Below are 12500 nucleotides of genomic sequence, written 5' to 3'. Positions count from 1 at the left end.
CCCACCAGGAACTCCTCGGAGCTGAACCCGGGAACCGAGATGGACAGACCCCCGGGACCAGCAGAGACCTGCAGACCGGCTGGACTGGACTCTGAGGTGTTAGTTCCACCGGTCTAACCAGCGGGGGAGGGGCGGTGTGTCGTGAAGGGGTCGCTGCAGGTATCAGGACTCCACTGAGGAGCTCGGATCAACAAACAGACAAAATCAATAGATAACAGAGTTTCAGATAAAAACTGATGAGCAGGTTTTAACCTTAAATAAATAAGTGACGACCTCAGACGAGACACGGCGCTTCCTGCTGGTCAGACGTGAACTTTACAGATTTTAAAAAACCTGTTTCTGTAAATAAAGTCAAACAAAGTTCATACAAAACAGCTGCTGTCATAATATATCCCACAATCCTTTGCTCCTCTGCTTACTGTTACACCCCCCTCCAACACACACACACATCTTGGCTGTTTCCTTGGTAACTGCATCATGACATTTTGGATTTTTTAATCTGAAAACTTTTATGAAGATTAAAAACAAGAGCAAATAAAGCCGTGAAAAACAAAGCGATCTGATTGGACGAGAGGCGGGTGTGTTATTCCTGAAGAAGTAAAAACACACACGGTGGTTACTGGTTAACTTAAGACATACAGATCAATTTAAGTACAAAGGTAGGCGTCTGTGGTAACCATGGAAACAGCAACTGTTCCACCGCAGGTCGAGCTGGTGGAATCAAACGTCAGCGTTTTGTTCAAACATGGAGAGTAAACACTGAAGCCTAAGTATCAAAAAATTTGTGTCACTCACTTCCTGTCTGAGCTGCTTCCTGTTTGCTGCTCCATAACTCGATGACGTGTTTCCATGACAACAAAATGGCAGACAGCTGGGAGGGTGTGAGACAGTCTCACTGCACACCCACACGGACCAATGATCAGCCTGACATCAGACAGAGTGACACGTAGGACATGGTGGTTGCCATGGTAACAGCAGGTGTTTCAATAATTTATCAGTGAAATCTAAAATCTGGTACCTTCACAATAAAAGCCTCAGAATCAGTGCAGTGTTCGCTTTGTCACCTATTTTAAATGTAGCCACATTTGTTTTTAACCCTTTATCGTTTTAATTGACGAAAACTACAAACATGGCCGCCCAGTTTTTTTAAAAATAAAAACTCCCAACTGTCTCAGCTCCTCACAGAAATCAAAGAGGAGACATGTTTTTATAAACGTGAAGAACTGCAGATCACATATGAATGCATGAATATGAATTATGTTACCATGGATACTCTGAGTGTTTCATGACTCCACCTGTCAGACGTTTAAAGACAGAAGAGATTCACTGATATGACTTTACAGATCAGTCACTCACTGATTGGTCAGGTTATCGTTGTTAACACACACAGCTCACATATCAGAAGATCTACTTTTAGCTCGCCACCATCACGTTGTTGTCGACTGTTTTTCATGAACAAACACTGAATCATTTCGACTTATCGGCAACTTGTAAAATAATCAGGTGACTTTCTAGAATTTCATAATAAAATACATTTTTCAGAACTTTTCACAATAAAAGATAAAACTTTCAAAAACGAGTCCAGTTTGTCTTCTTCATCAGACCCCGTGTACACCTTGCCTTAATTCTGAGCCCCCAGCACCTTTTCTGTGCGGCCGCTCTGAGCGCTCAAGAAAGGCGCTGATGACGTCACCGGCGCTCTTTTCCTAATGTTTGATATTCCCCGTAGTTTAGCCTCCTACAGATCGTGTCTTGTACCCTCATCCTCCTCGCTCCGTGTCTGATCGGGGAAATAAACGATCTCAAATATAAAACAGTAAAAAGTAACGGAGCAGTGTCGGTCATACAGTGGGCGTTGTCAACAGACTGTTGTCATGGAGACGGGACGGACGTGAAGCACAAAAAACGCTAGATGAACACGGGGCCTAATTGATTTTTAATGATTATGTTACTGTAACGCTGCTATTTATACTCAAAGTAACACTTTTTTATAATCATTCTGATAATGTTTAGAGCTCTCTGAGTTCAGGTGTGCAGCCCCTGGTGGCATCACAGGTACTGCACTGGTCCTTTCTCTCTTTCTGTCTGGGACCTCAAGTCAGACTCTGGTCTTTTATCGGGCGGAGTTCCACAGGGTGCTATCTTTGGACCCCTTTTTCTTCTCTATAAACCCGACGACACCAGGACGGATTATTGAGTTCTTAACATCTCTACGCAGACGACATCGAGCTGTTTGCTTTAAACTCTCAGATCAGGTTCAATCTACCCCCCTAAGCCTCGGCCTAGTTTGTGAAATCTTTGCGTCACTGTTGACCAACTCATGAGTTTGATGTTCACGTTTATCTCACCTGACAAAGTAATCCAATCAGAGGTCTTTGGGTTCATCAGGAACGGATCTTCTAACTTCACCTCAGGTTCTGATATGGATTAAAAACATGCCTGTTTTTCCTCCTCACAGGAAGACCCCACACTGAGAGATACTTCAAAAACACAACTTGTTTTGATTCTGACCCCCCAGTCACTGACCTGGTTCACTCCGAGATGCTCTGATTGGCTCCGCTGTCTCCCTGCTCTCAGCCACATCATCTGATTGGCTGACTCTCAGTATGTAAATAGGCAGACAGGCCACGCCCCCTCATTAATTATTCATTAACCTGCCAGACACCACTGAGGGTAAAATGTATTATTAACGAGCGCCTGATGGCTGACCTGGCGTCTGAATTAAACATGAAAAAAACAGCAGTCTGGTGAGCGTGCTCACAAACACCCTCTGACCTCACTGATGATGTCACACCCCCTCCCCCTTATCCCAAAATTACAATTTGATGTTTGTTTATAAAGCTTAAAAAAAACATTAAATACAATCACATCAGAGGAAAATAAGATAAACCAGGTGTTCCTCACCTATATCCAGATTTCTCCTCCCGTTTACAGATGTTACCTAACCCGTCTCCAGGTGTGCTACCTAACCCGTCTCCAGCTGTGCTACCTAACCTGTCTCCAGCTGTGCTACCTAACCCGTCTCCAGGTGTGCTACCTAACCTGTCTCCAGCTGTGCTACCTAACCCGTCTCCAGCTGTGCTACCTAACCCGTCTCCAGGTGTGCTACCTAACCTGTCTCCAGCTGTGCTACCTAACCTGTCTCCAGCTGTGCTACCTAACCCGTCTCCAGGTGTGCTACCTAACCCGTCTCCAGCTGTGCTACCTAACCCGTCTCCAGCTGTGCTACCTAACCCGTCTCCAGGTGTTTGCTCACCTGTCTCCAGGTGTGCTACCTTTGACACGGACACACTCTCAAGTTCTCTTCAGAGTCTTTTATTGATTTCTGTTCAGCTGCTAACATATTTCATAATTACAAAGATTCTTTAACTGGTGATTCTGGAAGAAACAAAGCAGTAGTGTTCAGGTGTGCACCCCACCCCCCCCCCTCACCTGGGCAGGGTCAAGGGATAAAACAGGAAATATCATCACTGACACAAAATCAAAGATTTTTTTTCTCCTACAACAACAACAACAACAACAACAACAATGATGATGATGATGATGATGATGATGATGATGTGCAACTTTAAGAAAACTTTAAAATAATTCATACAGTGTTTTTCCATCAGAGTGAGACCTCCTGTCTGTCAGGAAGGTAGCCACAGTTAGCTTAGCAGCTAACAGCACGCTAAAGCTTAACAGAGTCAGTTAAAAAGAAGGAGGAGTTGATTGGTCCCTTAGCCAATCAGACTTAAGTCAAACACACAGCAGCCATCAGCAGGGGTGGGGTTTAAACCAGGGGGCGTGGCTTCCCAGCAGGTAAAATCCAACAAATATAAAAGCAGCAGGAAGCACAAACTCACCCGCAACAATAAAATTATCAAGTAAAATCTAAACTCTCAGTCTGCAGCCTGATTGGTTATTTAAGCCCCTCCTCCTTGCTCAGCTGTATACAGGGCGGAGCCTCTTAAATGGGGGTGGGGCATCAGGGGTCCATTTCCAGACCGTCGAGGGTGAGTTGACTGCGATGGGGGGAGTTTGGACTGGGGGGGCTGCTGGGGTTAGAACTGTTGGAGGGGGTCGAGTGTTTGGTCGAGTCCGAGTCCGGCTGGGCGAGAGACATCAACACAAAGAGAGAGAGAGAGTTACAGTTACAGGTTGTTTTTGTCATCTTCAGATATTAAATAAAGGTTTTTTAAACTTAAGTTAATACAACAACAAACACATCCTCGTGTGTGTGTGTGTGTTTATGTGTGTGTTTTACCTCTCGGTCCAGGTCCTGGTCTGGATCAGAAATACTGCGAGAAGAAGCTCCTCCTCCAAAATCTGAACCAATGAGAACAGATTAGGCATGACATCACACTACACATTGACACAAGCTGCCACGCTTTACAAAGAAACACACAAACCTGTTAAATGTATATGTGTGTGTGTGTGTGTGTACCTGAGGCTGTTCGAGTGATGTGTGACTTGCTTCTCTGTTGCCGGGAGATACTGGACAGTGGGCGGGGCTTGTCTTTGATGGAGTCCTCCTGGGAGGAATGCATCACACTCTACACACACACACACACACACACACACACACACACACACACACACACACACACACACACACACACACACACACACACACACACACACACACACACACACACACACACACACACACACACACACACACACACACACACACACACACACACACACACACACACACACACACACACACACACACACACACACACACACACACACACACACACACACACACATTAGAGTGGAGGAGTGAATGGTGTGGGTTTGGCGCCCCCCAGTGGTCATGTTCAGCACCTGCTCTCAGTGTTTCTGTGAGACAAACTCAACATGTTCACACAAACATTAAAGGACTTTAATAACACATAACATCGAACTACAGCTCCCAGAAGACTTTCACAGAGCTTCATAGGCAAGGACTCATGGGAAATGTAGTGGAACTGTGTCACACAGAAGGCAGGACTTCAGAGAACAGGTAAAGTTCAGCACATTGAAAAGAAGACAGAGGGAGAGAAAGAGAGGTGAAGAAATTAAGCTGTTTTTTTTTACCTGAACTCCAGTTTAGTCTTAAAACACCTCAACATGAACACCTTTGATTGACTTAAAGGTGTGTAATATATCTACAGGTGTGTTGTATATCTACAGGTGTGTTGTATATCTACAGGTGTGTTGTATATCTACAGATGTGTTGTATATCTACAGGTGTGTAATATATCTACAGGTGTGTAATATATATCTACAGATGTGTTGTATATCTACAGGTGTGTAATATATCTACAGGTGTGTAATATATATCTACAGGTGTGTTGTATATCTACAGATGTGTTGTATATCTACAGATGTGTTGTATATCTACAGATGTGTTGTATATCTACAGGTGTGTAATATATCTACAGGTGTGTTGTATATCTACAGATGTGTTGTATATCTACAGATGTGTTGTATATCTACAGATGTGTTGTATATCTACAGGTGTGTAATATATATCTACAGGTGTGTTGTATATCTACAGGTGTGTAATATATATCTACAGATGTGTTGTATATCTACAGGTGTGTAATATATCTACAGGTGTGTTGTATATCTACAGGTGTGTTGCGTGTCAAGAGGCTCAGGTAACCACAGACAGGTGATCAGACAGGTGGGAGGGATGCAGGGGATCTGGGACAGTGAGGGAGCAGGTGGGGGAGATAGAGAGAAGCTGGCCTACCCTTCCCAGAGAGGAGGTGGAGGGAGAGGAGGAGGAGGAGGAAGGCTGCAGGAGGCTCTGCTGGGAGGAGGAAGAGGAGGCGTCTTTCTGCAAGAAGGCGCCGGCCGATGCCGAGGTCATGTGATAGACGTGCTCAAAGTTGGAAGGGGGAGAAATGAGGGTGTGACGGGAGGAAGAGGAGGAGGGGGAGGGAGAAGGGGAGGGGGTGAAGGCGGTGACATCACCAACCTGAACATCAGGGAGGAGGAGGAGGGGTGAGGAAGGTGAAACAGGGAGGAGGAGAGAAGAGAGGAGGAGTCAGTGTGATGAACCGAGCAGTTTGGGGGGAGGATGGGGAAGGAGGTGGGGGGAGAACATGCCGGGGGTGAACATGCCGAGGAGGTGAAGTGAGGAGGATTTACCAGAGGGAGGTCCATGAGGACCTGCATGCCGTCTCCTGGTCCCATGTGGGCCACGTGGTTAAAGTTTGTAGGATTAGAGATCATCTTAGACCTCAGCTCCGGATCCCTCAGCATCTCCCTGCACACAGGTCATTAATGACAGGTTAACAACATGGTAATAACACGTTAGCTACATATGCTACACTTCAACTACACAATCATAGCATGCTAACATGCTAACGTCATGTTAATAACATGCTAACTACATGCTAATAACATGGTAATGACACGTTAGCTACATATGACATACGTGTTAACACTAAAAACATGTTCATAACATGCTAACTTTATGTTAATAACATGCTAACTACATGTTAATAAAATGCTTATAACATGTTAGCTACATATGAAATACGTGTTAATAACACTTAAAACTACATGCTAATAACATGCTAATAACATGCTAACTACATGTTAACAAGCCCCCCAAAAAAACATTGTACATTTTAATAACATGCTAACACATTTACTACAGGTAATATATTTAATTTGATGTTAGCAACACGTTAACTAAATACTATGTAACATGTTAAGGACATTATATACACAATTACACTTTGACAACTGAACACGTTAACATGTTATTCCTAAAAATCACCTCCTCTGCTGAATCCGCTCCTCCTCAGGAACCTTAAAGAGGAACTTCCGTTTGCTGCGAGTTCGAACCATCAACTTCCTGCTGTGGTCTGACGTGTCAGGGATGGTGAGGTCTCCCTCTGAGGACCGACAGATAGAGACAGAGACGGGTAGACAGACAGGTAGAGACAGAGACAGGTAGAGACAGACAGGTAGAGACAGAGACAGGTAGAGAGGTAGAGACAGACAGACAGGTAGAGACAGACAGACAGACAGGTTGAGAGAAAGAGAAAGACAGGTTAGATTAGGGGTGGCAGAGAGTAAAGGTAGTGTTACAGTGTACAGGTGAATGTGCTTGGGTCAGGAGTGATTGGAAATAACTGATTGGTGTGATTGTGTCCAGATGTGATTGTGTTTAGGTGTGATTATATCCATGTATGAGTATGTCCAGGTGTGATTGTGTTTAGGTGTGATTGTGTTTAGGTGTGATTGTGTTTAGATGTGATTGTGTTTAGGTATGATTGTATCCAGGTGTTATTGTGTTTAGGTGTGATTGTGTTTAGGTGTGATTGTGTTTAGGTGTTATTGTGTTTAGGTGTTATTGTGTTTAGGTGTTATTGTGTTTAGGTATTATTGTGTTTAGATGTTATTGTGTTTAGGTGTGATTGTATCCAGGTGTTATTGTGTTTAGGTGTGATTGTATCCAGGTGTGATTGTGTTTAGGTGTGATTGTGTTTAGGTGTGATTGTATCCAGGTGTTATTGTGTTTAGGTGTGATTGTGTTTAGGTGTGATTGTGTTTAGGTGTGATTGTATCCAGGTGTTATTGTGTTTAGGTGTTATTGTGTTTAGGTGTGATTGTGTTTGGATCCAGGTGTTGTGTTTAGGTGTTATTGTGTTTAGGTGTGATTGTGTTTAGGTGTGATTGTGTTTAGGTGTGATTGTGTTTAGGTGTGATTGTGTGTAGGTGTTATTGTGTTTAGGTGTGATTGTGTTTAGGTGTTATTGTGTTTAGGTGTGATTGTGTTTAGGTGTGATTGTGTTTAGGTGTGATTGTATCCAGGTGTGATTGTGTTTAGGTGTGATTGTGTTTAGGTGTTATTGTGTTTAGGTGTGATTGTGTTTAGGTGTTATTGTGTTTAGGTGTGATTGTATCCAGGTGTGATTGTGTCAAGGTGTGATTGTATCCAGGTGTGATTGTGTTTAGGTGTGATTGTGTTTAGGTGTGATTGTGTTTAGGTGTGATTGTGTTTAGGTGTGATTGTATCCAGGTGTGATTGTGTTTAGGTGTTATTGTGTTTAGGTGTTATTGTGTTTAGGTGTGATTGTATCCAGGTGTGATTGTGTTTAGGTGTGATTGTGTTTAGGTGTGATTGTATCCAGGTGTGATTGTGTTTAGGTGTGATTGTGTTTAGGTGTTATTGTATCCAGGTGTGATTGTGTCAAGGTGTGATTGTATCCAGGTGTGATTGTGTCAAGGTGTTATTTTGTCCAGATGTGATTGTGTTTAGGTGTGATTGCGTCCAGGTGTGATTTACCTGATGAGCTGTTGCTGAAGTAAATCAGACGAGGAGGTTCTGAACTCAGCAGGTTTAATGTCCCCTCAACATTCAGAGGTCTGATCTGAGGACAGAGACACATTCAGCTCATTCTTAACTCTCAATGACTGTTTGCTGAGCTGTGATTGGAAGGTTCGGAGTAGTACTGAGCTGTGATTGGTTACCTTGCGGAGGGAGATGGTTTGGACCCACTCTGTGGTGTGAATGTCGAAGACATCGACTCCATACTCGCTGTAGACCGTCAGGTGGGAGGAGTTAGAGCCTGGAGAGAGACAGGTGTTTATCTATTACCTGTCAGAATTCATCACTTCCTTTATGACATCATTATCGTCAGCCAATCACAAACTGAAGCTGATTGGCAACCAGGTGCAAGTATTTAAATCAAGACCTATACATCCTGCTGCTTGAAGGACCTGTGTGAAGTCACCTGAGACCCAGCTACACCTATCTGAAGTCACCTGAGACCCAGATACACCTGTCTGAAGTCACCTGAGATGTCACCTGAGACCCAGATACACCTGTCTGAAGTCACCTGAGACCCAGATACACCTGTCTGAAGTCACCTGAGACCCAGATACACCTATCTGAAGTCACCTGAGAACCAGCTACACCTGTCTGAAGTCACCTGAGACCCAGATACACCTGTCTGAAGTCACCTGAGACCCAGATACACCTGTCTTAAGTCACCTGAGATGTCACCTGAGACCCAGCTACACCTGTCTTGAGTCACCTGAGACGTCACCTGAGACCCAGATACACCTGTCTGAAGTCACCTGAGATCCAGATACACCTCTCTGAAGTCACCTGAGATGTCACCTGAGACCCAGATACACCTGTCTGAAGTCACCTGAGACCTAGCTACACCTATCTGCTACACCTTATACAGTTAAACTACCGTTCTGCATGTACTACAGGTAATAGTATGAACGTACTGCATGCGAGGGGCGTGGCCGGCCACATCAGCTCGTGCGTTCTGGAGCGGCGTCCCTGTCCGTCCACATAGATGCCGAGATGGCTGAAGCAGAGCAGCAGCTCGGTCGATCCCACCTCGAGGGCGTGCAGGGCGTCCAGAGGCTGCTGGGACAGGAAGGCCAGGGACGGGTCCCCTGGACTCACCAGGCTGACGGGGGAAGACTCCCCCTGCAGGGCGAGCAGAGCGAAGCCCGAAGGATAACCGACACAGAGCCGCTCCCTCACCATACCCAACCACTGCACCACACCTGGAGCCTGCACCTCCCACAGCTTCTTATAGTGGGGCTTCACTCGCGTGATCTCGTAACACTGAACCTGCAGGGACCAGAGCCTATTAGAACACCAACAGAACCACCCCACAGTGAGGGGGAGGGGCTACAACATGAGGTGTCCAGGTGTCTGACCTGACGTTTGACGGAGGCCAGCAGGCAGGCGGGGCCTCCAGGCCGGAGCACCCCCGTGGTCAGAGCCTGGCAGCCTTTGGTCTCTGTCAGTTTGATGTCAAAGGAGGACTCTGCTCCCTCCAGCGCCCCCCAGGCGTGAAGGTGAACGTGGCGGTTCCTGCCACAGAGCAGAGCGATGATCTTCTCCTTCGGGATCAAGTCGATCTGACAAACCTTCTTACTGTCTGCTGCTCTCACGATCACTGGAGAGAGAGACGGGTCATTAAAAATCTTTCTGTGTGTGTCAGTCCATGTATACAAGCGTCTGATTGGGTCTCACCGTCTCTGGTGACCTCCACCACAAACAGTCCGTCTTCTGTTCCCAGAACGATCCTCTCTCGATCTGCAGACAAAGTTTGAGACTCATCAAATAGAAGTAGAGTCAGTACCACGACACGGTACAGTGTGTAGTAACTAGAAGTATTTAGCAGCAGTTGTTACTGACTAACACTGTTAATAACATGCTAATAACATGTTAGCTACATATGACATACATGTTAATAAGACTTCAAATACACGATCATAACATGCTAACTTCATGTTAACAACATGCTAATAACATGTTAGCTACATATGACGTACATGTTAATAACACTTCAAATACACGATCATAACATGCTAACTTCATGTTAACAACATGCTAATAACATGTTAGCTACATATGACATACATGTTAATAAGACTTCAAATACACGATCATAACATGCTAACTTCATGTTAACAACATGCTAATAACATGTTAGCTACATATGACGTACATGTTAATAACACTTCAAATACACGATCATAACATGCTAACTTCATGTTAACAACATGCTAATAACATGTTAGCTACATATGACATACATGTTAATAACACTTCAAATACACGATCATAACATGCTAACTTCATGTTAACAACATGCTAATAACATGTTAGCTACATATGACATACATGTTAATAACACTTCAAATACACGATCATAACATGCTAACTTCATGTTAATAACACATTAGCATGTTATGATCGTGTAGTGTAAGTGTAGCATATGTAGCTAACTGGAATAACATGTTAGCTAAATGTTAATAACATGCTAACTGCATGTTAATAACATGTAATAACACGTTAGCTACATATCACAGGTGTTAACACTTACAACTACATGATCATAACATGCTAACTACATGTTAATAACATGCTAACTACATGTTAATAACATGCTAACTACATGTTAATAACATGCTAACTTCATGTTAATAACATGCTAACTACATGTTAATAACATGCTAACTACATGTTAATAACATCCTAACTACATGTTAATAACATGCTAACTACATGTTGACCAGGTACAGTGTAGTAACTAGAAGTGTTTAGCAGCAGTTGTTACTGACCGAGCACGGCAGCAGACAGTGTGGTCTTGATGATGGGCAGCGAGGCGTCGTAGGCCTCGTTCAGGACGTGCACCTGTCGGTTCCTGAGCAGGTTCTTGGTCAGGATGTTCTGCAGACCCTCCAGGATCCTGACCCACTTCCTCTTCTCCTCCTCGCTCTCCGCCAGCACCAGCAGAGACACGGCGGACAGCTGAGAGACCAGCTGAGCAGACGTCACCTGATAACATCAAAACAAGGAGGTCAAAGGTCAGAGTGTGTGTGTCTGTCTGTGTGAGTGTATGTAAGTGTGTGAGGGGGGGTAGGCAGGATTTCCTACCCTGAAGATGCAGGGGACGTCCTTCCTGGTGGCGTGGATGACATCAGACGCCAACACAGAGCTAACGGAGAACTCCTCGTCTCTAGAAAATCAGTTTACCATATAAGGTCAAACAGGAAGTGACTCAATATACACAAAAATATTCAGTATAAATCTCGTCAAATTTACTACCCTGAGCCTAATACTCCAAACATCTTCCAACCAAACCCCTTTCCTGAAACATCCAGATTAACTTCCTGAAGCTCTCCTGTGAGCGGACACATATGTAGACTGTTACCTGAGATCCAGGACCAGACTGGCCACCACACCTGGCTGGGTGGACTTTCCCTCCAGTACATCGTAGAGGAACAGTTTACAATCAGAGACCACGGCGAACGCTCGCTGCCAGCCCTTCTTCACGCCACTCGGCTTTGGGATCTGATAGACAGAGCAACATGCTGTAAGACTGCAGAGCGACTACTGCATCACATTACAGCATCCAGCAAGTACTTCACTCACCCTGACGTAGCCCTTGTAGGCGGTGCCGATGCCTCTCTGGACATCGATGCCCTGCGGCCTCTTGGCATGCTCGGCCGGGATTGGACAGACCAGGGGGGCGTGGTCTTTGCAGGACACGTGGCAGATAAAGGAACACACTAAAGAGAGAGAAACAGGTGAACGAGGGAGTCCCAACTCATTGAGCAACGTTCCCCTTTATGCTGGCCTATCAGCACCTTTGAGCTCGGCAACAAGATTCCTTGATCTTAAAACCTTTACCTCCAAGCTAGCAGGCCAGCAACTTAACTGCAAAGCTAACTGGGAAGAAACTTTGACCTTTCAGCTTCCTGACTGGCAACTTTCCTTTTAAAGCCAGCTGTTCTGCCCTTGATGTGTTTTATATGTTAGGACAAAGTTTCATTGTCATTTGAATAACAGGTTATTGTTCCTTTATTTTGAAATCTGTGAAGAATCAGGAAGCAGGAAACAGGAAGTAGAAAGTGTGTAAACAGAGAAGGAGCATGGTGGTGTCTGTATGGGTTTCCATGTTGAATCCAAAGTCCTCCTTGGTGTGAATCCTTCAGAAAGTAATGGCTGTATGTCTAACTTGTTGTTTACA

The 12500-nt window shown here is 44.6% G+C and overlaps 2 protein-coding genes and 1 long non-coding RNA gene across 9 annotated transcripts in view; 2 read left to right on the top strand and 1 right to left on the bottom strand.

The window, feature by feature from the left end:
- Positions 1-374, top strand: part of gpr132b (G protein-coupled receptor 132b) — a 15451-nt gene extending 15077 nt beyond the window's left edge. For both annotated transcript variants that reach the window (XM_061052862.1, XM_061052863.1), the window contains exon 2: positions 1-374. This exon is cut by the window's left edge and continues 1013 nt beyond it. In XM_061052862.1, coding sequence (XP_060908845.1) covers positions 1-117 — 117 coding nt within the window. In that variant the 3' untranslated portion in view covers positions 118-374.
- A 2925-nt stretch (positions 375-3299) lies between these two features.
- The window catches only part of cdc42bpb (CDC42 binding protein kinase beta (DMPK-like)), a 40573-nt gene continuing 31372 nt past the window's right edge, over positions 3300-12500 (bottom strand). For 4 of the 6 annotated variants that reach the window (XM_061052763.1, XM_061052764.1, XM_061052765.1 and 1 more), the window contains 15 exons: positions 11903-12039; positions 11682-11821; positions 11405-11486; positions 11089-11305; positions 9995-10057; positions 9676-9917; positions 9232-9586; positions 8464-8561; positions 8279-8363; positions 6764-6881; positions 6127-6244; positions 5726-5953; positions 4427-4535; positions 4247-4308; positions 3300-4090 (listed from right to left, as the gene is read on the bottom strand). In XM_061052763.1, coding sequence (XP_060908746.1) covers positions 3968-4090; positions 4247-4308; positions 4427-4535; positions 5726-5953; positions 6127-6244; positions 6764-6881; positions 8279-8363; positions 8464-8561; positions 9232-9586; positions 9676-9917; positions 9995-10057; positions 11089-11305; positions 11405-11486; positions 11682-11821; positions 11903-12039 — 2177 coding nt within the window. In that variant the 3' untranslated portion in view covers positions 3300-3967. The remainder of the gene's footprint in view (positions 4091-4246; positions 4309-4426; positions 4536-5725; positions 5954-6126; positions 6245-6763; positions 6882-8278; positions 8364-8463; positions 8562-9231; positions 9587-9675; positions 9918-9994; positions 10058-11088; positions 11306-11404; positions 11487-11681; positions 11822-11902; positions 12040-12500) is intronic. The other 2 variants (XM_061052767.1, XM_061052768.1) reach the window with 1 other exon arrangement.
- On the top strand, positions 5118-5619 carry LOC132985496 (uncharacterized). Its single transcript, XR_009675053.1, has 3 exons — positions 5118-5236; positions 5317-5487; positions 5549-5619. It is a non-coding gene; the product is annotated as an uncharacterized LOC132985496 (long non-coding RNA).

Source organism: Labrus mixtus, chromosome 12 (assembly GCF_963584025.1).
Source record: "Labrus mixtus chromosome 12, fLabMix1.1, whole genome shotgun sequence".
Classification (NCBI taxonomy): domain Eukaryota; kingdom Metazoa; phylum Chordata; class Actinopteri; order Labriformes; family Labridae; genus Labrus; species Labrus mixtus.
This window is presented reverse-complemented; position numbering and strand designations above follow the sequence as displayed.